Source organism: Protopterus annectens, chromosome 3.part1, assembly GCF_019279795.1.
Source record: "Protopterus annectens isolate FY-2018-M chromosome 3.part1, PAN1.0, whole genome shotgun sequence".
Lineage (NCBI taxonomy): Eukaryota > Metazoa > Chordata > Ceratodontiformes > Protopteridae > Protopterus > Protopterus annectens.
The window spans coordinates 487,502,579-487,530,296 of NC_056732.1; the positions used below are offsets into that span (position 1 = coordinate 487,502,579).

Here is a 27,718-nt window from a genome sequence, read left to right on the forward strand (position 1 = left end):
ACTTACATAAGGTATATTTTAGTTGAAAAAATATGGCCAAGGTATGCTTTTCACTCATCCATAAATAGGGTGTTTCACATTTTGACTACTTGTCACACTTTGTCTATGTTCCACATTGGACTCTTAGCAGGTTGAGACCTACACCAGGTACTGTTATAAATATTAGTATTGTTAACATAAAAAGGTCAACAAAACAAGACGACCAGGATTCTTTGTATATTTTTTGACACAACAGAACACTAGTGTTAATGATCTTCACTAAGTGTTAACAGTAATTACCCAATATTTTGGTAAAAAAAATCACGGGGAGGTGGGACTGAGCAAACAGACACTTATTGAGGAATCTCTTTAAAAATCAGAAACGGTTGGTGTTTGGAACGATGACCATTACACGTTTTAAAGGAGCTCTAAGTCAGGCTATATGGAACACATGATTTATTTCAGATCAGGAAAGTCCAGTTCTTAGGGAGATATATTTAACATAGAAAAAAATAACTAAATATAACTGGCTTTCCTAACGGCAGTCAGTTGTAAAACACAGTACTAACCCACCTATTGGAAATGGAAATAAAGTACTCTGTACTTATACGCACGAAAATTAAAAAAAAAGTCAGAATTCGTCATAACCACATTTATTCAGTGCAACACTTCCTGTTCCTTGAGGTATATATATCCTTTGGATTCCTTAAATTTGAGAAAAAGGTGAACAGAGAGCTAAAGATATTGAAAGGAAATAATACTCCTTACGACTCGCAAGGTTTCCCCGTAACAGACCACAATGAAATCAGCAACTCTTCAACAATTTCCGCTTTTGCTGGTAAGTGAAACAGCGGTTCATGCAGCGCGTGAGGATTGCAGTGCAAAGTGCAGCCACGAAGCAGCGTCTCGTGGCATTACATGAGCTACTTTCCCTTCTGTGGGTTCTAAGTTCCCGTTTGCATTTCTGCTGTATCCATATTTCTGAACCTTTTAGCGCAAGAAATCTGGACAAAGCCCGACAAAAGGAATAAAGGCCCCAAAATAGGGACAGATTGTAAATATTGCTCTTAGAAATTGAAGTTGCTAGAATAACAGGGTTTATGTTAACATGCCTTTTCTGAAGGATTTGAAGTCTGAAACTCAAATGTATGTCATTATGTAGTGACTTCAATCCTCGGATCATTCCAATGATTTGTCAGAAAACTACAATTTTTATGAGGAACAGAGGCGATAGTTTGGACCGTTGAGATGCATAGTTGTGTCAGTGAAACGTGTCACGTACTTGCTTTCATTTTATCTGTTTGGGTCAATTTATAGCTACATAGCTATGTTTGGCCTTAGTATATGTGTGATTAAAAAGTAAACTGCAGTTCTAAGTTAGGCGACTGTAGTCCTTTTTATTGTGTATTATGTCAATACGAATAGATTGCAATTCCTTCGGACTGTGTAGAATTCTGTACTACCTCTGATTTAAGTAAAAAGTATACAAGCTTGCTGTTTGTGGAATACGCATTGTATTTTATACTGGCAATCAGTATGAAACAAAGTACAGCTGTGGACGAGGAATGAAGATTAGGACTGCATGCAAACAATGCAAATTGCAAGGCTGAATTCAAAGCTACACCTTTCTACGTTTAAAATCGGTCCCTAGTTTGAGCCTTTGTTCCTCTGTTATTTAAAGCGTTGCCCAGATTTCTTGTGCTAAGAATTTGAGAGATATGCTACAAGCTAAGGTTTCTTCTTTAATGCATTTTAGCACATGTTCATTTAGTCGTGGTAAACTGAGCTCTCTAATCCGGCTGGTGTAGACTTTCTTAGGGCAGCAGTAATATGTAATGCTGCAGTTGAACATTGGAACGAATGCACTTTGCTTATCAGAACAGGTTTTGCAGTGACTGCCTTTGCTAAACTTTTCAAAATCATAGCTCTTAACTGTCTCTGATTTTGACTAAAATTTTAGCTGTGTCCCTCCTAATCCTTCCTAAAATTTGTCTTTTGGAGAAAAGACTTCTTTTACTTCAGAAAATGTATATTAATTCACATTATCTTATTCTATTAATGGCTCAAGTTAATTGCATTAATATTTTAAAAGTGTCCCGCATAGCCCCTAATGATTTCTGGTTTTGTCCCAGATTGGTTGAGAGCTATGATAATATAGCTACGTTTCAGAAGAAAGTGAAGATAATGTACACTGTTTACTGAAGGTTCGGAGGCAGGGTAAAAAAGTATTAGGTGAACATTTTATTGGGTTGTATATCGCGTATATTTAGTTAACATCGTTTATAGTGTCATTCTGAAACCATAGCAAAGTAACCATATTTTTAGTGGCAGAAACATACCACACAACTGACTTTGAGTTTGACTTAAGTTTTCGCTCTGTTCGTCTTAATCCCTCCTAAAACTGGTTACATTTCGAGAAAACTGGTGATAATGACCACCATTAAAGTTATAGACTTTTTTACTTCAGAAAATGTATATTAATTGACATTCTCTTATTCTGTCAATTCCTCAAGTTAGTAGTATTAATATTTTAAAAGTGTTTTTAATAGTCCCTGATTATTTCTGGACATGTCCCTGATTCCTTGTGTGCTATGGGTAGAAACATCAGTGCATTGGAAGGTACACGTATGAGGTGCAAATGTAGACCTTATATTATCTGTGTAAATTCTGTTCAATAAATGGATATATATGATTAGGTCAATGTGTCTTCATAACTACAGTTCACATCACAAACTAACGGTGTTCATAAAACAGATTTTATGGATATTTAAGGTATTGAAAAATACAACACTGTGCACTTCAGAATACAGAAGCACCAGAATACTTGTAACCTAATACTTAGCAAAACTGGACATCTGATAAGACAGTGTGGAGCTCCTGCTGATAAAAATAAGTACCTGGCAAGGGGCAACACATCTGTAATTTATCATTTATGAAAATTCAGAACTGATGTAGTAAAGACATTGAACATCTATCTTCTTTAATAAGTAATGGCATGTAATGGCAAGCATGCCAAGGAATAACACAAAATAAATTAGTGAAAAGACATAAGAAAGCTGTGTATTAGTATGCACAAACAAACTATATATTCCATTATTTTGTCACTTTATAGTACCTGGGCATAGAGTGGCCACGGTGGTGCAGTGGTCAGCATCGTCGCCTCACAGCAAGAGGTTCTCTGGTTCGATCCTCGGCTGGTGTGCCTACTGTGCAGAGTCTGCATGTCCTCCCTGTGGTCGTGTGGGTTTCCACCAGGTGCTCCAGTTTCCTTCCACATCCCAAAGACATGCTTTAGGTGGATTGGACAGTCTAAATTGGCCCTAGGTGTGCATGTGTGTGAATTCTGTGGAAGCTTGGGTGCCGGGCTGCCAACTTGACACTGTAAAACTCTACTGCCAGTCATGAGCAGGCAGGTGATCTGCTGTGGCGACCCCTAACTGGGAAAAGCTGAAAGAAGAAGATGAATAGTACTTGGGCATATTATGGAGCAGTGATATAGCCAAACCAATGCTGGTGTTTCATGTTACACATCTTCTCTATTCTTGGAATTCCTACCAACCTGTCATTCACATCTTCACAATGTACCATTTAGAGATAAGGTAACTGTTTCTTTAATAGTGGAATAACCTAATCTACAATTAATGTTCCTGCCTCTTCTTTTCTCCACCATCTCTTCAGAACATTTTAATCCCTGTAGCACATTCTAACCTGCACCCCTGTCACTCCCCATTCCATAATCTCCAAATAATTGTATTTATTTTCATTTATATAGTTTAATTTGATCGTATCTTTACTTATACCAGCTATATTCATTTTTTCCACTGTATTGATTGAATGCTTTATGTTTATGTTAAACCCATGTACACATGGTATTGCATGCATTTTTACTTGTTTTCTGCTCTAAAATGCCAAGTCTCCATCTGAAAATGGTCCATGAGGATTAGAGCCGCACCCTGATCAACAAAGTAAGTAAATATTTAAATGATTTCTTAGGCTGTCCATTCCCATAACTGCTGCTCTGCGCTTGGGCTGGTTTTATTCCATGGAAAATATGTAAATGTGCTTCATTCAAAGGAACTTCCACTGAGGATGAATGCAGGCTTTTAAATATTTGGCCATACTGCCCCGTTTCCTTTTAATAAATGTGCATCATGTGTAACTTAAATGTGGAGTTTTACTTTCTGGGTCCCCTCTAAAATGGGTTTTACCCACTTTTGACTTTTCCCAGTCAACAAAGACAATTATGTACATACATACATACATACATACATACATTAAATAATTTAAAAAGGGGCAGAGGTAGAACATGCCCATAAAATAGTAGCTTATTGATGTGCTGGAAATGTACAGCAGCAGATGTCTGGACTAAAACAAAATGCATACACTTGTGTCTGTGGTTGTGCATGATTGTGAGCTATACATAAGCAAGATACTGCAGAAATGGGAATCAGGGCAGCAATTACAAATTACAGTTGTATAGTGAGATTTGGGGTAGGGTCATGATACAGACTGGGATGTTTTGCAGGAATATGGCTCAGTACTGTAATCGGCATGACACCAACACATCCAGGAAAACTATTTCTTTGAACATGCCATTTCCGTATGAGGAATCTGTACCAAATACATTAGATAAAAAAGACAAATCTGATGGCTGGCTTTGTGTTATTTATCTCCCTCAAACACAATCGTTCATACACTGACATGCACATACCATGCCAATTTAATGAGCATGGAGAGGGAATTTTTTTTTCTGATTTGTGGCAGTCTTAATGTTTTAGCACGATTCAGATAACAGTTTCTACAATACAATATTCATCAAACTATGATCAATCATTTCTGTTTCAGCAGGAAAGGTTTAAGTCAACTGATCAGATGTAATTTTCCAGTATTTGTAAACAAAGATTTGTTACGTGCACTGCTATGAAGGAGCAACTGCAGCTATGAACTAGTTTTAGTTGTAGTAATGGGAGTTAGGTCTGACTCATAAGTTTCATAAGAATAACCATCAGTTGCTGTCTTCCAGAAATGGTTTTCCACATTTGCCAAAGAGCAGAGAAAGGCAAATACTATTCAGTCCCATCTGTCCATCCATCCATAATTCCTTTTCCAAAGTAATAGGTTGTTTAAAGTGTTCTATGTCAGCAGTGGTTGATTCTGTGCAATTACAGAGCGCTGATAAACTTGGCACTTGGTGTTAAAACTGTCAGCTAAAATTTGATTTTATATTGTGTATTTGCTTTGGGTAATGAAAGTAAATGCTGCTATTAGTTGTGCTGCAAAACTAATTTCATAATTTAATGTCATGGCATTTTTAATCTAAAAGGAGAAGTACCTTGAAAGAGAGATATAATTGAACCTGGGATACTGTGATCATGGGACATCCTTTGTTTATAAAGAGGATGCAGAATTGGAAGGACTGAGGGCCCTAGGCCCCTGATAAACTACAGAGCTTCTGTTTTCTGGTTATTAGCTCACGAAATTATTTCGTAATGTTTTATGTAAGCTGAACTCAAGGAAAAGGTCTGTTCTACTGTTACACATGATGATTGCCACAGAAGTGAATACATGTTTTGGTTGTCAGTAGTGGCAAATTAGGTCTTGGGTGGTTTGCAAACCATGCCACCCTCACACACACACACACACACACACACACACACACACACACACCTTTTTTTTGGACCACACAAACTTAATCTTAAAAGATAATTAACACTGCTCTCATTGCAATCAAAAGACTTCCACACCCATCAGTTACAGCCTCTTGCACACCTTCATTGTCCAATTATGATATTAAAAAATGTCATAATAAGGTATTCTAACTTGTTTTACACAAATACATACTAGTCCTGCAAAGGCAGACTTATAACCATGTAATATGATCATGACAGCAGGATCGGCCATCAGTTATAGCCACATTATTGGTTGTATAAACCATAGACGTCTGATTTTGGATGAAAAATAAATAATTGCAATCACAATAATGTATTTCAAGTTTGTTTCAAACAAGCGCACAATAATCCAAGTATTCTGATTGATATCTCTCAAATGCATATTAATCTTTGTTGCAAAGTCAGACTGTTTAACAGAGCAAAAGGGTATGTTACTTTCATCCACAGATTAACCTCAACCTATGCCGTGGGGGTGTAGCGGTAGCATTGTTACCTCACAGCAAGAGGTTCTCCCATTCAGTTCTTGGCTGGAGTGAGGGGAGCGCCTTCTATGTGGGGTCTGCATGTCCTCCTCAAGGTTGGATGGGTGTTCGAAAGACATGCGTAAATGGGCGTGCCTTCGTTGAAGGTTGGACATAGAGCTGGCACCTCAGCATTCGTGAAAATCTACTGCCAATCATTAGTGGACCGGAGTTCCGCTGTGGCGACCCCTAACCGGTAAAAGCCGAAAGACAACAACAGCATCCACAGATTAACCTCAACTCCAACCCAGCAGTTAACCCTCATCTGATTATGACAAAAAAAAAAAAACTTTTAGTTGTGTGACAACCCTCCACTGGACCAATAATCAAGGAGCCTCAATTCTCACCACTGTTAACAGTGGGGGGCATTCAATGAGAGGATGACAAGTACACACGCACAGTATTTCAGATGCAGCTTTCTGCATCAAGTGCAATTTCCCTTAAGAGCACATCAAGACCACAGTCAGTCCGGGACTGGTTTCTTCCCCTTCCTCCAGATCCCCAATAAGACTCCCCACTAGCACAGCTATAGAGTTGGGATCTCAGCTGAGTGATCAAGCCATGTCCTCTAGCACCATCTCTATCCAACCAGTGCCTCATGTTCCTGCCCAAGTAGCTGAGAGACACTTTGAGGTTTGATTTACATACACACATACACACCTGGGAAAGGATGGCACAGGTTTAATAGCTTTGCCGCCTCCTGTCCAGAATATAAGGTAGTTTTCACTGCCACCAGTCACTCCTTACCAGCTACTTTAAGGCACTTAACAAAAGGTGTCCAATCTTACTGTGTAAGTGTGTACTGTTACTAATACAAATGGTAGTTTGACCAAGAGCAAGGCTACAAGAAGTGGCCCATACAGTGTCATCAAATAAATATGCAGTTACTCTCAAAACTTAAATATCTCTACACAGATCTGCCACAATGACAGGATTAAATATAGTCAATAATAAATAACGAAAGAATGAGACAATACTAAATATATATTCACAGGGACATCAGAGTTCAAAACTACAGGAAATATTTAAAATTACATTGTAGTACAGGCTCACAGAAATAAATACAAACATCTAAACTAAGCTTTACTATATTCCTCACTTTATTTAAGAGAGTTATACTGTTCCCCAGAAACTTACTTCAGGCAGATGATGTAGTGAATGGGTCTTCTTGTTGTCAGGTGCAAGACATAATGCAGAATGCTCTGTCTCACTAAGAAACTTCTCAGATTAATATCTAAAATATTACTGCTGGGATATCTTGCTGAATGACATAATTTCTGGTCATATGACTTCTAGTTTCCAGGCCAAAACCTCTGTTGCTAGAAGCTGGCAGCATTTAGCATCTACCTGTAAAATATACAGACAAGCTTTTTCACAGATCTTTGGCAGATGCTGGAAGTCATAAAACAGTTGCATTCCTTCTTGCTTCAAAAGTAGCAATTAGTTTGCTCCAAGGGCAATACAGAAATATTCCTAGTACAAACCTGGTGTCTCTAGCTGCATTGAAAACTTGAGAGAGCGCTTTTTTATTGCACAGCCTATAAAGTAATTTAATTTCTGATATTTTTCTAAAGTTTGCTGGACTGAGGTTAACCCTCCAGTTTCCTCTGTTAAGCATATACATTTAAACAGTTACAATAGTGCAGGTACATTTCTGTTCTCTTCCAATAAGACAGACTGTGATTGCATTTCAAACACAGCACTCTACAAATACCTTTTCAACACATATGTCTGTACAAGCAGTTTGATATACACATGACATACAGTTCTAATACAATTGTAACATAAGCATCTTGTATAAATCATTTCGATATTCACCAGTAACATATAATTATTTACAAAACTCCAGCCAGCTGTGCTGGCAGTATCTCTTTTTGCTGCATGTCTGTTGTTGCAAAAATTGGGAATGAAGCCAAAGAATAATGAGGGATAAAAACCCAAAATCTGGTACATATTTCAAATATTGCTCCGAATAATGGATAGCATGTATTTGCATTGTCCACTCCCTAGACTGTGTTAAATGGAGGGGTATGCTTTTTTCCTGTGACCTGTTTCATAGATTTACATGCATCTGCTAGTTAGAAGTTATATGCACACACACACTAGCGACTGCAGTTGTCAATAGATTCCCACAAAAATGTACATTTTATGAGAATCAGACCAAAAACATAAGGTAAAATTGGGGGTAGTTTGTAAAATCAGGGATTGCCAGATTGTCATATCTGCGGACCAATGGGTCTAATATTCCCAGTTTCCAATCACCGCTACTCTAAGTTCCTAATGACAATCACTCCTGTCTGCTTCCAGTGTCTGCATTATAAATCTGGAGTGAAAAAAAAAAAAAAAAAGCATTCAAAGTGAAATGGTGATATCTGGCGAAGCAAACACAGTTTTAATCTTTCCTGCTTTCTTTATTATTGCTATAGAAGTTCAAGGATTTGTTTTTTACAATTATATAAGTGAGTATCTGTCAAGTATGCTTTGCAGCTGTTTTGGTTTATACATGTCAGAAGAAAGATTAAACTACCCTGCAGGTTATAAGGTGTATTAATTTATCTGATGAAATGCACATCATAGAGCAGATAATCAGTAATTCATTCTGATAATGTAACTTTATATACTTTAAACATGACAGTTTTTATACCCAGCTTATAGCATCTTTCCTTAACATTCATTAATCAAAGCAGTCAGATCTTTTATAGACAGATGATTCCAGTGGTAGACATTCACAGTTCCTGAGTGTAGCCTGCTGGCATCAGATAGCTCAAGCTTCCATTCATTCTTGCATGACTTATAACAGAGGAGCATCTTATCTGTTGCATATAAATTGCCTTTCATCATTCCTGTATTACATCACTGTTGCGTGTTTTAAATGTGGTGTAAAAATTATGAAAAAAATCTAAGTCCATATAGCTGGATAAATTCTGTAGTGGAGTGATGACAAGATTCGGTAATGGTAATGTTGTCATCTATTCATAACCCTTTCAGATGAAGATTTATTTGAGAAACAACTTCTCTCAGTAGCATACAAGAAGGCTTTTTTTTCTTCTGCTCCCATCCACGAATAGGTAAAATTAAATTTTTTATATTTAAAATTAAAGAAAATTGATAAGAGTTAAAGTTTTATGATTATAAATGAAACATATAAGGGACTGCATAAATTTTATAGAGCCTATTTATAATACTATTTAGTAGAGTGAATGTGCTTATGATACTAACTGGGGTAATCATTTTCTGACACGTGAGCATGATCCTTAGTATTATACATGATATTTGCTCTTATCAATTTTGTATTTTTAACATGAGTGCTTATTCTTGTATTATATATATTTGCTGTCATTATCAATTTTGTATATTAAGTGCTTATTCTTTTTAATAAGAGTTAATGTGATCTAACTGTATTTTTGATAAAGTGGATTAATATTTGAGTAGGATGCACTGAGGTTTAGCTTAGAGCTATCATTTTTAATTGTGTGTTTTTAAGATGACGCCAGGATTTACTGACACTTAGTAACTAGCAGTGTAATAGGACGTTTCGTGGATACAGTGTATCTTATTGGTGGAAGAGTTTTTAAAACTTTATAAAGTCTCCTGCTTGTATATTTGATTGTATTCTGGTCTGAAGAAGTGGGCTATTGACCCGTGAAAGTGCTAACCTCTTTGATTACAATTATTTGATTTTATCTGACCCTGGCCATGTGTTGGTTCATTCATATTATTTTATTGACTTTTGGAATAGTGTATAACAGTTTCTGGTGAAATATCCATCTCTGTTTCAGATGTATGCAGTTTTTGATACATTTCTTACTGATCATGGAAACAGTTAACCAAGAAGAAAATGACGCTTAACAGTTTACATGAAATGCATAAGTGTGTAAAGCAGCACGGAATATTTTATCCCATTACAAACTGGTTACTGTGCTTTCTTGGAGAAATCCGCTATAATCTTAATTGTAAATGGATCATCCAAAGATTATGTAATCTATGCAGCAAAACAATGTATTTTCTAGAAAGAAGCCGTGTATTTTCCCATTCCCTTTATAAATGAGGCAACAAATATGTAAATGTCAGTTCCATGCCAGGTTCATCACTGTTTAGGCCCTGGAATCCATAAACTTAGTGCTCGGATGCGTACAAGCATTCTGCACACTGTTATTAGTATGGTGAACTTCTGTACTGTGATTCACAGATATGGATCAGGGTACTGAATGTTGGTGTACAAAAAAAAGTTTGTGTGAGTGGCAAACAAGAATGCAGAATGTACGCCTGCTTTGCATTTCTGTGCTACAGCCATACTGATCAGTGTGTTGCAGTTGAGGCACTGAAGCACAATACATCATAGCAAGGAACAGATGTTAGTAAGACAGACTCTTACCTTACTAATTAACTATGTGTTTACTGCAGCACTGGGCTCAACTGTCATATCAGTGGCAGTTCTTACTGAATTTACATTTATTAGCCATGGTAGTGGAGTTCAGGTCATTACCATAATATTGTAATGTGGGGATCAGGTGCTGTACGAGCTACCATTGACAGGTATTTGGTAGTATTAATGCAGGATTGGGAAATGTGTGGTTCTGATAACAGGATTGCCTGCAGTATGGGGAAATATGCTGGTGGTAAGGTTAATCCTATAATGCAAAGGAGTGTAATTATTTTTCCTCAGTAGTACTAATATATGTTTCTCAACTTTGTAGGCTATTATATGTATGTATGATATGCACTATACCAGCAGGTAAGGTGCTGACAAGTGCAGAATTATGTAACTGCAAGTAGCCTGAGTTCCATAGTGTTACCTTGTTGGGACCACTTCACATGCACATATTGTCATGTTTGTGAAAAGCGTATGACTGGGGAAGGGTCGTTCACATGTATATTATGTATAGAGATTATTGTATATACACAGTGATGAAAGACTGCAAGCAAGTCCTGTTATGCATCTTTGTCTATGAATCAAACAGTGCTTTGTTACACTAATCTTTGATATACCTGCCCTACTCCATGGCATATATTGTTTATGAACAGAACCCCTATTTCTGAAAAAAAAGTTTAACATTAATGGATTGCATCTTTTATTAACATGCAGGTTCTTCTGAAAGATGCATAATGTTGATTCACTCTGAACAGCATTCCTTGATAAAAAAAAACATCAGATCATAACTTTAAGGAAAAATTAAAGCTTTGAGAGGCAAAAAAAATTTTATTCCTAGATCAGTCTTTTCCAAAGCCTTGGCATTGTCAACTTCTCTTTTAATTAATGAGCTCCATTCATCCATTTTTAATCTGCTTGTTGTGGTGAGGGTTGCAGTGGTAGCAAGTTGAGCCGTGCATGAGCCGTGCATACCAGATTTCTGTATCCCCAGCACCTGTCTTCAGCTCATTCTGTGGGATCTAAAGTCATTCCCAGGGTGAGCTGAGTGATATAAATGCTCCGGCCTATATTGCATCCACTTTAGAAACTCCTTCTTTGTGCTGTGCTTGGAACACTTTCTGTGGGAGGTTCCCAGGGCATCCCCACATGGTGCCCGTGTTTCCATTGATTCTGACTGTACTCCCACAAACATCCTGGATTGCTGAAGTCTACACTTTATCATGGACAGTGAACCTAGCTAGCCTGTGAATGAATCTCATTTCTGTGACTTGTATTTGTGAGCTCTCTGTCTGTGTCACTGTCCAAAGTGAATGACATTAGGTAAAGATGGGGACATAAACTGGCTGGTAAATTGCAAACTTTGTTGATTATGATTCTGCTTTGCTCCTGCACTCTGGTACGTGGCAGGTAGTACCACTGCCACTGCACTCATCCAGTGGTCTTGCTCCCCATCACCTCTGCCTTAAATTTTGAACGTAACACCAGGATAATTAAACTCCTTCATTTGCAGTAGCTGCTCACCTCTCGGAAGCAGTAAGCAGTCCATTCTTTTCTATGAGAGAACAATGACCTTTGATATGGAGTGCTAAATTTCATTCCAGTCACTTGCATATTACTCCTTTGCATGCTGGAGGTGTGTAGCAGCTACATATTCAAATAGCGGAAATACCACTCTTATCTCCATGTTGAATACTATCCAAACTCTGCATGTGAGTATTATTTCTATGAAAATCACAGTCAAGAGGGGATAAAAAAACACTGCCTTAGTGGACTGGAGTCCTGCACCTACCTTAAACATGTATGCATGTATGACTAACCAGCAATGTGGATGCGGTTCTTACTTCTCTTGTATATAAGGACTGGATGACCTGCAGTAGTCGCCCTGGGATGTAGCACTTTCTTCAAGACACTGTAGGGTAGACCATGATTTGGCTTCTCAATAAAATCTCACACGCACACACACACACACACACACACACACACACACACACATATATATATATAAGGATTATTGGGAAATTCTGTTGACTCCCGCAGTACATGTGGAATGGCATACAGTTGCTGCAGTTTTCCAGAGCTAGGATGGAATTTACATTGTTCACCCTGATTAATAGGAGAAAGATGGGACTTGCATAGTTAGGTGTCATCTGCTGAAATGGGATCACATTTTGACATGCAAGTATGTGGCCTTTGAACAGTTAGGAGTAAGAGCTGTGAGACCACAAGGCTTACTTATGAGGATTTTTTTTTTGCTAACTGCATATACACTGAGATTTGGGACAACTGCATCAGTGCCATAAAGGTGTAATATGGTGATGGTGCTGTATTAATGTCCTTATAAAGAAATACAGAATATTTTGCAGACCTTATCTGAAGGTCTGAATAAGGCTGAACAATTCCTGTGGTTGCTCCACCTTGTGATAGCATCTAATATTCAAAGGATCTTGGCTGTCCATGGTGTTGTGCAATCCACAATCCACTTTATTAAATTGCACACGGGGGATATGATACACCTTAATGGTGTATTATGCACTTTTCTTGTGATGAAAGGAAAAGCTGTGTAGCATGTCAAAGGTATACGATACGGCACAGATATGGCAGCTTAGTAAGCCATACTATACCTTATTATACAGGCATTTGCCTTTCTCTGTTGTGCTGTGATGTGCTATTATGCTTAGATGTAATTCATAAAAAATGTTTCATTCCTCAGGTATGATTCTAAATTGAAGCTCATTACCATAATGTGGTAATGAGGGTCCCCTGTGCTGTACAGGCTTCCATTGGCAGGACCTAACCAGCATTCCTGAGTTGGGGTGAGGGAAATTTTCACTGCAAGTAAGGACTTTTCTTCTCTGCTGTGGAGGTAATGGGTTGGTTTGAGAGTACAAATCTGATGTACAGCTTGGTATGCAGAACCACTTGTTAGCAACAAAGGAGGATCACTCTTCTAACAAGTGCAAAGCCTTGGCACTATGTGTGTCTCCTGTTCCATGAATTGTACCTCTGGGACAAGTCAGTACTCCAGTGATATTGCCGTTGTGAAAAGTGCTAATATAATCTAGTCCTTAAGGGAGGACATTTAAAGTTGGCAATTTTAGAACAATTAACCTAACTAGCCTGGTTGGTAAGTGTTTTGAGAGAATCCTTACTATAATTATGCAGATAATAAATGTTGTGATGATATCCATCAACCTGACTTTTCATCAGATAGTTCTATGACAATTAGTCTAAAACTTGTAACTGTAAGACTGTTTGTTTCTTGGATGAAGGTATTCCAGGATGTGATGTATTTTGACCTTGCCAAGTATATTTTGTGGGCTGAGCAGAATGGTGTCCATTTTAATAAAAATAAATGTAAAATTATATGTTTGTGCAAAAATAATATAAAGTATCTGTATAACATGAATACTATCGTAACTGAAGAATCTGAGCTGTTTGAGGATTTATTTATTTTATTTATTTATTTTACATTTGTTGACCGGGATTGTCAGACTGAGCTGAAGAGCCCTTTTTCAGCAGAGGCCTGGGGAGAAAAGCTCCAACATATTATATAATTTTCATTATAAATTAGCATTAAAACAGCAATGTTACAGGAATTATTACAAGGCATTAAGTAACAATACAATGTTATACAGTGTCGATAATCAGGATTATAGCAAAACTATTTCAAGATGTATAAAAAGAAATATGTCATTAAGATGAGTATAGTCTTTGGGGTAAGTGGTTACAAAAACCCAGTTTTATCATAAGGTAGTTGCATGAAGGAAGACAATTACAATAGAATGTTTCTCTGATGCAAATTGCTTAATAGATTTTAGAAGACAATAGAAAGAGTAGTCAAGGAAGATTAGAGAGAGTTAGTGAGAAGAGTGAGTTAAGGGCAGAACGTAGATTCAGGTATGAGAAGTAGGGGATATTAAGGAGGGAGAGTGCAGTGGCAGGACCAGTGACTAAGTGCTCTTTGGTGGCTGTCTTAAATTGTTTAGGATGTGGAAGGGTCCTGATTTCTAGTGGGAGCTTAGTCCAGGCAATAGTGGGGTGATAAATGTACAGGTTGTATCCAAATTTAGACTTGGGTTTGTAGATTTGTAGTAGGTTTGGTTAGAGCTTCGGAGAGCTCTAGAGGGAAAATAATAAGAGATGAGAGGGAATAGTGCTGGACAGGTTGGTATAGGATAGAATGGATGACCTGGAGCTGAGAGAGCAGAAGCTGGTGGGGTAATTCAAGCCAGTTTAGGTGTTTTAGAGAAAGACAGTGATGGGATTTCTAGGTTTGTTTGGGCAGCAAATCTAGCTACCTTGTAGGTAGATTCGAGTTCGGTCAGGAGTGCTGAGTTAAGATTTCTGAGAATTTGAGAATTGTACATTAGACTGGGTAGAAGGTAGGTAAGAGAGAGAGAGGGAGAGTAATATTGGCTTCAGAGGTAAGGAATTTCATGCTATGGTAAAGGAGCCCTAGTTTTGAATGAGTCTTTTTGATACAGTTATTTACATGCAAGTCAAATTTAAGCTGATTGTCGATGGTTACGCCTAAGAGCTTAGTGTTGGAAATTCCACAAGTAGGTGAGCAAGATTCTAAAGAACACATATTATGTGGTTAGAATGATATCTAGAACAATATCGTCAAGGAATGTTAAGGTGCTTTTACCTATTTATAAAGCACTTATCTGACCTTTGCAGTATGAGTATGAAATGGGCTTCTGAATGTACTCGCTGGAAAATATAAATAGACTGGGAAGAGTACAGAAGTATTTTACCATATTAAAGCAATGCCTGTATTACAATACGAACAAAGATTAAGTGAACAAAAGTTATTTTCTTTTTTTATTATTGTAGACAGGAACAGATTGAACATGATATATACATGTCTGTAGGAGGAAGAAATTTGATGTTAGCTTGGCATCTCTTTGCACGGCACATCAAGGGTACTAGGAATAATTCATGAGTTTTGGAGCTTGGGGCAGGGGGAAAGTCTTCACAGGCAAGGAATTAATCTTTCAGATATGGGCTGGATGGAGGTAGAATTCATTGCCCTTGGAAATTAGGCCAACAGTAGTGAGATGTTTGTTTTAAAAAAAATTGGATTTATAGTATGGAGACAATTTTGGACACTGTCATCTAGGAGGTAGTCTCAGAATAATCTACCACTTATTCTTTGGATTCAAGAAAGGTTTTCAACATTATTAATTAAAATTGTGTTAAAGTTAGTCCATCTTCAGGTTTCTTGCCACTTAAACTTGCTTATAGGAAGGCCACCAGCATTAAGCAAATTCTGGAGAGTAGAGTTAAACACACCAAATTTAGAAGTGGTAAGATGAAGCGTGGAGCTTGTTGACAGTCTTCATATATTGGAAGGACATTTTATTTGTGTTAAATCTTGCAACAGGAAAATTATGTGTCCTGGTTTATTTAATTGCTACTTTAAATCTGTTTAGTTCCCAATGTGTGACATGTGATGTGTTTTATGTGAGAAACACTGAATGTTTTCTTAGAGAAAGAATTTACGAACATTGTAGAAGTATTAGTATGAGAGACATGAAGAATCCTTTATTCAAGCATTTGTTTGTGGCAGTTTTAAGAAGTTTAAATTATTATTAATAATTATTGATAAAGTTACTGTGATATGAGGACCATGCAAGATTTTATTACAGAACAGGGAGTTGTCTTGGCAACTCCAGTTGAACTTAGATTACTCGCCTGAATTAAATGAACAAGTGTCCATTTTACCCTACCCTAAAATGAAGGTGCAGTTTTTTTTTTTTTAATTAATTTTATATGGTTAGTTTCATCTTTTTGTATATTGTTGTATATGATACACAAGTGTTTAATGAACAATGTGTCAGCTGTGAAGTATCTCACTGTTTTACAGCAGTTGCATCTTTATGGCCATGTCATTTTTGCTTTTGTATTTAAGCAAGTGACTGTTTTATTTAGTATTGAAAAAATCTTTGTAGACAAGTGTTCAGCTGAACTAGAAATATTTCATTTATTCGCTTATTTTATTTGTGTTCATTTTTAGCTGGTGATATTGGAGATTCAGGAGTTTTGGATTTGTGATATTCTAGTGTTATATTTATCTGAATAATTATATTCAGCTAACTTGAGACAATCACAATTAACCCTCCCAGCAAATAACCTTCAGAAAGTCATCATAACTATTTATGTATAATCACACAACACTCTGAGAAATGAATGCCACTCTGGTAACCCCCCAAAATATCTAATTGTTATTTTCCAGCACAGTACATTTCATATTTTTTCAGGTATCATACCATTCAAACTGTTACCTGCAGTATATAATGAATAATCTCCTTACTACCTCCTAAAATCCTGTTCTTAACCCCCCTGTTATATCCCATTTCTTACACATGGCACAGCTCAGTCCTCTCATTCTGCCCGACAGCCCAAGTGCAGGTTGGAGGAGGGTGAAACTCAAGCCTTCCCTACTCATCTTCTTATATCAAAGCCAGATTCATTCAGCTGTCTTTTCTAACAGAGTGAGAATCCAGTATCAATACCTTCTGTACATTTATTTCCCTGCATATACTTTACTGATCATTTAGAAAATATATTTTCTCTTCTTTTTAGTGAAAATAATCCATAGAATGGCCATGTAATCAGTGGACTATGATGTTTGCAGATGACTTTGTGATCTGTAGTGAGAGTAGGGAACGGGTGGAGGAGACCCTGGAGAGGAGGAGATATGTTCTAAAGAGAAGAGGAATGAAGGTCAGCAGGACTAAGACAGAATATATGTGTGTGAATGAGAGGGAGGACAGAGGAATTGTGAGGATGCAGGGAGTAGAGGTGGTGAAGGTGAATGATTTTAAGTACTTGGGATCAACAGTTCAGAGTAATGGTGAGTGTGGAAGAGAGGTGAAGAAGAGTACAGGCAGGATGGAGTGGGTGGAGAAGAGTGTCAGGAGTGATTTGTGACAGACGAGTACGAGTAAGAGTGAAAGGGAAGGTCTACAAGAGGGTAGTGAGGCCAGCTATGTTATATGGGTTGGAGACAGGGGCATTGACAAAAAGGCAGGAGGTAGAGCTGGATGTGGCAGAGTTAAAGATGTTAAGATTTGCACTGGGTGTGATGAAGATGGACAGGGTTAGGAATAAGTATATTAGAGGGTCAGCCCAGGTTGGATGGTATGGAGACAAAGCCAGAGAGGCAAGATTACATTGGTTTGGACATGTGCTGAGGAGGGATGCAGAGTATATTGGGAAAAAGATTCTAAGGATGAAGCTGCCAGGTAACAGGAAAAGAGGAAGGCCTAAGATAAGGTTTATGGATGTGGTGAGAGAGGACATGCAGGTGGTTGGTGTGCAGAGCAAGATGCAGAGGACAGAAAGAAATGAAAGCAGTTGATCTGCTTTGGCGACCCCTAACGGGAGCAGCCGAAAGAAAAAGAAGAAGTAGAAGAAGAAGAATGGCCATGTAATTAGATCTTAAGATGGAAGGACAATGCAAAATGCTGGACTATGTATTTCCACTGTTTTTACTAATATGATGCAGGGGTTGTCTTGGGGTACGAGTATTGAGTGCATACTAAAATTAAAAGTATTCCACTTATCTCCCCCTCGCAAACTCTTAGGTGCATGGACTGATGTAAACAACTGACATGTTACTTACCCACCATTTTGTAAAAAAATAGTGCACACAATTTACATGGCTAAATGAGTGATTCTGAGTAAATATTCTGCTATTTATTTTTATAGAGTTTAGCAGTTAAAGTCTTAATGATGTCTGGAGGTTACATTTTTAATTAATGTATATGTTGAATGAGACTTGTGTGCTACTCTGGCTGCATCTGTTGCTGTATTTTCCTAATGAGATTTGGCCCACAGGTCATCCCTTTGGAAAAGAGCATCTATCTCTTTTGACTAATTAGGTTTAACATAGCTGAATAAAGAAATCACTTTTCCTCAGCCAATACGATTAAAAGGACTTATTGATGAAATTGAATGCATGAATGAACTTTGGTCTGTCATTTTTAAAGTACACACAAGCATGTGTGTGTGTGTGTGTGTGTGTGTGTGTGTATATTTATTTATATATATATATATATATATATATATATAAGCATATAGCTGTAGACTGGTTCATGTTGAATAATTTTTTGGTTGACATCTATTAGGTTGAGCATATTTTTTTGACCAGATGGTTGATAGGTATGTGAGATTGCCCAGCTCTCATGTTGAGAAATACACCCTTTCCCTGATTTTTTTGTAATCCCAGACTTGGTATATATAATTAACAAAGGTTTTGTGGGGTACATATAACGTGTTTTTTTTTTTCTTTTCTGAGTTTATATTTTGCATGTACTAAGGTTGCTTCTCAGTGCATGTGTAATAGCATGTCGACATTCATGTTTTTAATGTTATGTGGTTGTTGCGACTATTTAAATTTTGTTGTTTTGATTAACTGTGGCAAACCCATCTACATGTTTATAAATATATATATATATATATAAAAGTCGCACACATACACTTATGGGTACCATTCAGTTGGTCACAGTTCAGTTTGAACTATTCATCAATAACCCGATTTAGAAATTTTGGCTCAATGAGTGCTAGAATTTTCCCCTCTGCATTGGCAGTAGTTGTACTGCAGTCTCAATGAGACATATTTTAAGAGGCTTTCTGACACACACACACACACACACACACACACACACACACACACACACACACACACAAGTATAACAAAATTTGCCTGAAACATGTCTAATCCAGATACAAAATGTATCTTTAAAAACTAGAAACCATACACAGAATAAGTTTTGCAGAAGGATACACCAACTCCAAAATCACACAGCAGTGGAGAGTGTAGCAAACTTCCTTGCCCTTTGTTAGATTGTCACTAAATCACTTATTGCACACAGCCACAGCACTTGTCAAAACATATATTGACTAATAAAGCTGATGATTCTTGTTTCAGTAAAAATAATCCATGACCAAATGCAAGTTAAATATATACAAATAAATATTGTGTGTGTTTGTGTGTGCGCCTTTTTGTTGAGGTATTTTCCACAAAAATCCTCTTCAAGTAGGTGACAGCCTTTGCACTGTTGCAGACTCTTTTAAAGATAAATTTGCCCCTTTTCTCTGTCACTTTTCTGATGAATCAATCCTCTAGGAAGTGGTGAAATTGACCAGCATGGATCTTTGGTTAAGATGAGGAAAAACAAATGCTCTGTATCTCACAATACCAACCATCTGCATTCCATAGATATTTGTTTGGTCTTGCCATCTCAGCATGCTTAATGAATGAATGCATTTGACATTTGCACAGTTATATCAGAGGTCTGGGATAACAAAATTTCTGAAAGTGTGTTCACCTTCAAATGTTGAAGGGATGCAATAGTCCTTGTGTCACAGAAAGAAATGGAAGCCCACATTTTGCCTTCTTTTATGACAGCATGGTACATTATAGTTATATTGCTATGCTAAAATTTTCAACAGATTGTTTTGATAGTTTAGCATAGAGGATTAAGGCTATGAGCTGTTACAAGCTTCATCCTATAATTTGGGATGCGACCCCCTCAGTCCCCATTTGCTTGGTTTGTAAGACTGAGCAACTCAATCAGATTTTGACCCTGGGTCACCCTGTTAACCCATTTGCATCTGCTTGCTTTACCTGGTAACAAATTAGATAAAAGAATACTGTATACAATTTTAGTTTATGAGTAAGTAAATGTTACTTGTATTATCTTTTTCTTTGCTCAATATTAGAAGAAGATTAAAACTAGGAAAGGATCAATACACTGGACTTTTATTTATTTATTTATTTATATATATATATATATATATATATATATATATATATATATATATATATATATATATATACTTTTCTTGATGGGCTGCACAGCAGTGAAACAAGTTATCTTCAGTGTACAGTGGGGATCCAATAATTTTTGTAAATGCTTAGTATTTTGTATATAATTTTCTCCTCCAATCTGCTGACAATCATCCCTCTCCATTCAACAGGAGATGCCATCATTCAGACAGCCATCAGTGGAGTACAGTCCCCATATTCTAATAATGCCCTCTCTGAAGCTCATTGTTCTTTGTCAGTATGACATGAGGCTATGATTTCACCCACTAGACTTTGGCCACTCACTTTTAAGGGAGGTCACTAAATATCCCAAGGCTGGGGTGGTATCTAGTGACCCTACCAGCAGTAAAGTTGAGGTATTTGTATCCTATCACTAAATCTGAGCTGCATGACTGCTGTGAATTGGCCTCTTGTGCACGTGGAGCCTTAGACCTACTAAAATAGGTTTGCTGCACAGGTTCCTAGGTAAGTAATAGGCAGGCTGCCCTTATGGACCAATCCAACCAAGCCAGTTTTCCTTTTTGTGCTTGAGTTACTCTATCCTTTTTGGTTAGAGATTGGACTTACCCATCCCAAGATTGACAATTATATATTACCCCTAATGAGAATAACTAGGATCATACTATACATAATTTGGGGGCCCCATGCATGAGCTAAAGCATTTAGGAGCAGCCTCTGTCCATTAGTAGTACAGGGGGCAGTCCTGGGGTAAATGTTTCTGTATTTCTGTGCATGGCAGCATCTACAGGTGTACAGCCTTAGGCCTGTTAAATGTATACTCTTACAAAGCTTTGTTACATGTGCCAGCTACAAATATGCAACCTTAGATCTGCTAAATGTATAGTGTTACATAGGTTTGTTGCATGTATCAGCTACAGATGTGCAGCTTTAAACCTAATAAATGTTTGTCCTGCACAACTTCCCGCAGGTCTGGTGCATTATGTCAAAGAAAATTGTCCTTTAGTATGTATTATAAAGTAGACTAAATATAAAGGGTACTTGCTATTGCATAAGCCTCTTCAAACTGGGGTGTAAGATCTTATGGAAGTTATGCCTGTTTTTTAATGAGTTAATTGCGAAATATTTCTGTGACTTTGATCACTTTGAACATGTTTAACCTGGTAGTGGTTTCATCCAGAAATTACTAGAGAAAAGAGAGTACTTGTTTAGTGTGCTCCCTTTTGCAGTATTACCTGTCTCTTGTCTTCAAAATGTGTTTATTTACATAGGGCTATCTTTGAATGTCAGTGTGTGAAAATCTTGGGGTGAATTGTGGTGAAGTTTGCTGTCCACTCCAAAGAAAAGAACTGCATGTTACTGTCGACACGGCATTGCTTTTTTTTTAATTATAAAACCACTACTCTTAGAATACATGTATTTCAGAAGATCCCCCCCCCCACTAACTTACCAATAACTATTTAGATCAATGAAAGGGATGGATCAACAGAAAATAAAAATACCATACAAGGCATCTATTACAAACATGACTAATATTCAAATTCTTTTGGTGCCATCTTAACAGAGTATTAAATGAGACATTTTGTGTATGATGTGGTAGTTAATGTGTTTGTAATTATGGTGCATTTCATTTCTGTTAGGAGCATTTATTTTCTTGTCACATTAGCATTTAAAGTCACATGTTACTTATCTTCTAGATAATTTTCTATAAACATATACATACCTTAATAAGAAAAAAAACATATTACGAGAGCAAAAGTATACTCACTGGAACAGCATCAGTATACGTTATGACATACTGCTGCTATGTGAAATGTAGGTCTAAGAAAAAGTCAATGTTTTTGTGACAATAGGAGGTACTGCCAGCCATGCCAGGATAGGGCAGTGGATTTGTAACATATGCCAGCACAGCTAGCTGGAATTTTTTAAATTATATGTTGTTTGTATATCAAACTGATTTGTACAGATGCTTAAATGTATTTATGAGGTTTGTTTGTGTTAAAATGTATCAGCACTGTGCCTGCTGGAAAGAAAAGAAATGTACAGGTTTTAACTGAATTACATGCATACATTTCAACAGCATATACTGGAAGTGAAGAGGTTACTCTTAATCCATCTGACTTTGGAAAACCTTCTTGAAATTAAATTGCTTTGTGGGTTAAGCCATAAAGATGTTATCCTACAGGAAGAGTGAAATGGTTTTATGACTTCCAGAAGATTTGAGCAAAGCTCTATCAGTGTGCATGGTAACACATAGGTGCTAAAATCCTGCCAGCTTCTGGTACTGGTGACCGTATGGGAAACAGAGTCAGATGGCCAGCTGTGTGTGAGGTCATTCTGGACGCCAAAAATAATATTTAGATATTAGTAGAAGTTTGCTCTCCACATTCTATAGTCTGTCTTTGATCTGATAGCAAGGACCACTAACCCACATTATCTTCCCTTGCGGCAGTAACTAACTTAACTAGGGAACATCACTTCTATTAGATTAGTCAGGATATATAGTGAGATTAGAAATACTGTTTTTCTATATCTGTGTGAAACTTTCCATCTGTGTTATTTTTAGTATTACCTGTGTCTGAAACTCTGTTTACTATAAATAGATATTTAGTATTTTCTTGTTCTTTTATTATTTATTAGTAAGTGTATTTGTGGCTGGTCCTTTTTAGAAAATATTTGTTTTGAGAGTATTTGCATATATTTATTTGGTGTTACCTCTGGCCACTCCTGAAAGCCTTGCTGTTTGGTCAACATTACCATTTGTATTAATATTTACTTCAGTCAGTGTAACTAAATACCTTTTTAAGAGCCTTATAATAACTGACTGGTGGCAGTGAATCTACCTTAAATTCTGGGCAAAGTTGGTAGAGCAGGTAATATGGGTGTGTGTGTGTGTGTGTGTGTGTGTGTGTGTGTGTGTGTGTGTGTGTGTGTGTGTGTGTGTGTGTGTGTGTGAAAATTAAATCTCAGAGTGTGTGTGTCAGCTACTTCGGGCAGAGTGTGTGTGTCAGCTACTTTGGGCAGGGAGATGAAGCATTGGTTTCACAGTGCCAGTTGGCAGCTTTATTGGAGACCTGGGGTGAGACAAATAGAGACACCCAGACCCCGGGCTTACTGTGTGCTCTTAAGTGAAATTGTGCTTGATGCAGAGAGGTCTGCATCTGGAAATACTGAATATATCCATTTGTATTCCAAGTGAACGTCCCTCTCCAGTGTCAGTGGTGAAAATTCAGGCTCCTTGTTTACTGGCCCAGCGTGGGGATGTCACAGTTTTCACAATAAGACTGTAGACTTATAGTTTTTAGTAGTTGTATATTAATTAATCATATTCTTATTTAAGATATAGAACCAGACAATATTTTATTAGTAAAATTGCAGCTCATACACATAGTTTTTCTTAAAACTGTATAACACTTACAATTGACACACTAATGCTTATCAAATTTTTGAAAAAGGATTTACCTCACTTAAACTCATGAGTTTGGAGGGTTCATAGGTAGGTACTAGGCTACTGGCTCTAGGGCCTATACAAGCCTAGCCAAAAAGATACCCTTGCTTTCACCACCCAAGAAAATGATTGTCCTGTGCCCCTGTCGAGCAGAGCCACAGAGGTGATCCCCGGGGTGAATTTCCTATTTCCCATCCAGTCATCAAGATTTTTTTGAAGAGTGCTAATGAGGAGCTTTGTTTGATATAGATAGGTAGTTTGTTCCAGGGTATGGGAAGTCTCTGGGACAGGAATCTATCCCTCTAGCATGTTCTGTTTATTGTGGTGACAAGGTTTAGGTCCCTAGAGCGTGTAGCTTGGAGGGATTGGGATTTCTTTAAGTGGAGCATGTCCAACAGCTCTGGATTTGACATAGCTTTGTATGTTAGGCAGAGATCACCTCTGAGTAGGCGATATGTGATGGAGTATTCTGTTTGATGCCAGTAATCCTCTTTGTGAGGCATTTCTGCAGCCCTTCCAGCTGTTGTAGATGTCTTGTGAGGTACATATCAAAAAGGGCGCTGTACTCTATAGTGGGTCTAATGAGTGACGAGTAGAGGGGAACAATGACCTCTTTTTTCCTAGATGAGAAACCTTTTGTGATGAGGTGTGCCACTTAGTGACATCACCACAGTAGTCAGGAAATCCTTCTATCAAAGGAGAGATTACTGTCCACCTGTGTCCCAAAGTCTCTTATCACACTTTCAGTGTTAAGTAGACTACCACCTATGTGGTAGCTCATGGGTACAGAGTTTTTACCAAAGGGGATGACAATGCACTTTTTAGCATTGAGCTTGAGGCCATGGCTTTGACACCAGGCATCTGTCTCAGTGAGGCCCTTTTGTAAGATGTCCACATTGTTTGGAGTTTCAATTATGGCTGCTAGTTTGCAGTCATCTGTGAACTTCATTAGCCAAAGACCTTCTGTGTTAGCCTGTACTTCAGAAAAGTAGATACCAAACAGGAGAGGACTCAGGACTGAACCCTGTGGTACTCCACTTGTCACTGGTCTGAAGTTGGATTTGGAGTCTGCTGCTTTTACAGTGTGGGTTCTGTCAGTGAGCCAGTTGGCAACCCTTCTTGTGACATAGGGATTTACACCTAGTTTAGTGTGTTTATCTCTAAGTCCAGAGTGGGGGATGGTGTCAGAAGCCTTGGCGAGATCTAGATAGGCTGTGTGAGCCACCTTACCCTCGTCTGCAGCTTTGGTGACTGCTTCAAAGAAGTCTATCAGGTTTAGGAGACATGATCTACCTTTTACAAACTTCTACTGGGTGAGGTCCAGAGTTTGGAGATTACTAGTGTCTTTGTTTATACGTTCCATGGCCTTGCAGACCAGGCTTGTTAGGCTAATGGGGGGTAGTTCTTGGGGTTCGTGGTGGCTCCCCCTTTGTGGAGTGGGATAACCATGGCACAAAGCCTGAGGCGAGGCTATGATTGAACATGGTGCTTAGGTGGGGTGCCAGTTCATTTTGTAGTTCATGTGGAATGCAACCTGGGATGTTGTCAGGTCCCATGCATGCTGTGTTCTTTGCTTTGGAGAGTGTGGTTTTTAACTGTGCAGCCATGATTACAGGAACTTTGCATTCTTCTGGTATAGAGATGGGCCCTTTAGGGAGTGAGGGGGGGTAAGGTTAGGTATCTGCCAGGATGTTGGCAATATCAGTTGGTTCTGTATATTTAGTGCCATTGTGCTGTAACTCAGAGCAGATCTGAGTGTTGCCATTGAGATTCTTGACATAGCTATAGAATGCTTTGTGGTTGTCTTTAGAATCAGTGGCAATGTTTTCATAACTAGCTTTAAAGGATTTTATGAGGGATCTCAGCTTCTTACTGAGACTGACCAGGGAGTTCTTCCAGTCATAATATTTTACTCTTTTTTTGCAACAGTTTCTTTCTTCTGTTGTAGAGCTTGTTTATGTCAGGGGACCACTAGATTGGCTTCCTTTTTTTGGAGGATAGCATCTTGGTTCTGTTAGGGATAGCACGATCCTAAGTGCTTATAAAGTGCATTTGTGTAGGATTCAGCAGTCATACCTCTATTGTCCGTCTGCATGGGTGTTATGAAGTTTGCCATTTCTGTCTTAAGAAGCGTGAAGTTGGCTTTGGAGAACTTTTTTATGGTGGTTTCCCTAATGGGGGTGGGTGGGGGCAGGATGTGGATGTCTAGGCTCATTAGCTTGTAGTTGGATCTGACCAACAAGGAAATGACCTCTGGTGTGGAACATCGGTCACCTATGTTGGTAATGACCAGGTCTAGGATATTGCTGCCCCTGGTGGGGGTGTGAATAAGTTGATCCAAGGCATTGGAATTTATGAATTCCAGAAAACGGTGAGCAAAAAAGTTGGTACATGAGTAGTTGAAATCGCCCATTATTAGGGTGTTGGGTTGTACCCTAATACTTTCCAGTGTATTAAAAATGAGGAGTGGGAATCCTGGGGCATAGTGGGGGATCTGTAGCAAGTTACAATTTGGATTTTGGCCTTGCCCAGAGTTAGTTGCACTTGGATAATCTTGGATGCATTATGCTGAGCAACTAGCCTGGAGGTGTGGATATCCTTAATGAATATGGACACACCTCCACTTTTAGTGTTTCGGTCCAGGTTAGGTGGCCGAAAGGTGTAGTATGAATTATAGCCTGGTAATGCAGGGGTGCGCTCTGGAGCCTTGAACCAGGTCTCTGTCACTGCACAGATGTCTATGTTCTCCATTTTAAGGAATGCCTCGAGTGAATGCATTTTGAGGTTTAGACTTCTAGGATTGAGTAGCATTACCCTCATATTTTACTTGCTTGTACCTGTTATGGTGGTGAATTTGTCATTTGAACCTTGCCTAAAAAAGGCAGTATAGGGGTAGCAAGAGTCTTGGCCAGTATCCAGAATCCCAAGGGTGACAGGTGTAGGCCATCTCTGGCAAAGCATTGTGGTTTGTTGATCATGCCATCCCAAGCAGACAGATACTGGATCCCCCTAGAATGACACCAGAAGCTTAGCCAATTATTGAAGTCAAACATTTTGTCCTTGTACTGTGGTACATTCTGGGTGATGGCAGGATGCTACTCAGGCCTAGGGTCATACCTGCCTGGGCTACAAGATCAGCAAGCTCCTCCATGTCTATTTTTATGTAGTCCAGGGAGGTACATCTCAGGTCATTCACACCAACATGGACAATGACAGAGTCATATTTGTACTTGTTGTGGAGTGACCTGAGTGCATGCGTTATGTGGTGTATCCTGACACCAGACAGGTAGCTGACAGTAACTTTCTCCTTGTTTAGCCTAGTGAGTGGAACATCAGTGTGCCTGACTATAGATTCACCTATGACTAGAGTGTTGGGTATGTTGTTATGCCTTATGGGCTGTGGTTGAGTGGCACACCGAGTTTGTGGGCTATGTGTCATTTGGGTTGTGCTGGGGAGGTGGAGGTTGCATGCATTTCTGCTTTGGAGGTCTCTGTTGCTTAAGAAAATTTTTATAGAGAGCCTCCGCGAATGTAGGTGTGTGTTTTGTGTTGCTATGTGTGTGTTTTGTTGGTGTAGGTTTTGAGGGACTATGTGATGAGTGTAGTGTGGTGCAAGTGTTAACCTTCTCCTCTTGACTGTCTAGTCCAGTCTTGGGTGAAGAGAGATTTGCTTCCAGTTTGGCTACATAAGTGCATCTCTCACAGGTTGTAGTGTTGGGTGGTAGGAGGAGAGGGTTGTCTGTGTACATGAGGCAATTGCTGCATTGCCCCAAGATGCCCAGATTCATCAGGTAGACAGGAGAAATCACGGGAGCTGACCCTTAGACATGCCTGGATAGGTGCTTATTTATTAAGTACTAAAAACTGCTTTCCTCTAGACAAGTGAGGAAAGTTGAGTGCTGTAGTGATTTGTAGCTTATTTAGTGCTTTATA

The 27,718-nt window shown here is 38.3% G+C and overlaps 1 protein-coding gene across 1 annotated transcript in view; it reads left to right on the top strand.

The window, feature by feature from the left end:
- Positions 1-380: 380 nt before the first annotated feature.
- TNFRSF11B (TNF receptor superfamily member 11b) overlaps positions 381-27,718 on the top strand; it is a 305,409-nt gene continuing 278,071 nt past the window's right edge. The window contains exon 1 of the mRNA XM_044066927.1: positions 381-817. Coding sequence (XP_043922862.1) covers positions 779-817 — 39 coding nt within the window. The 5' untranslated portion in view covers positions 381-778. The remainder of the gene's footprint in view (positions 818-27,718) is intronic.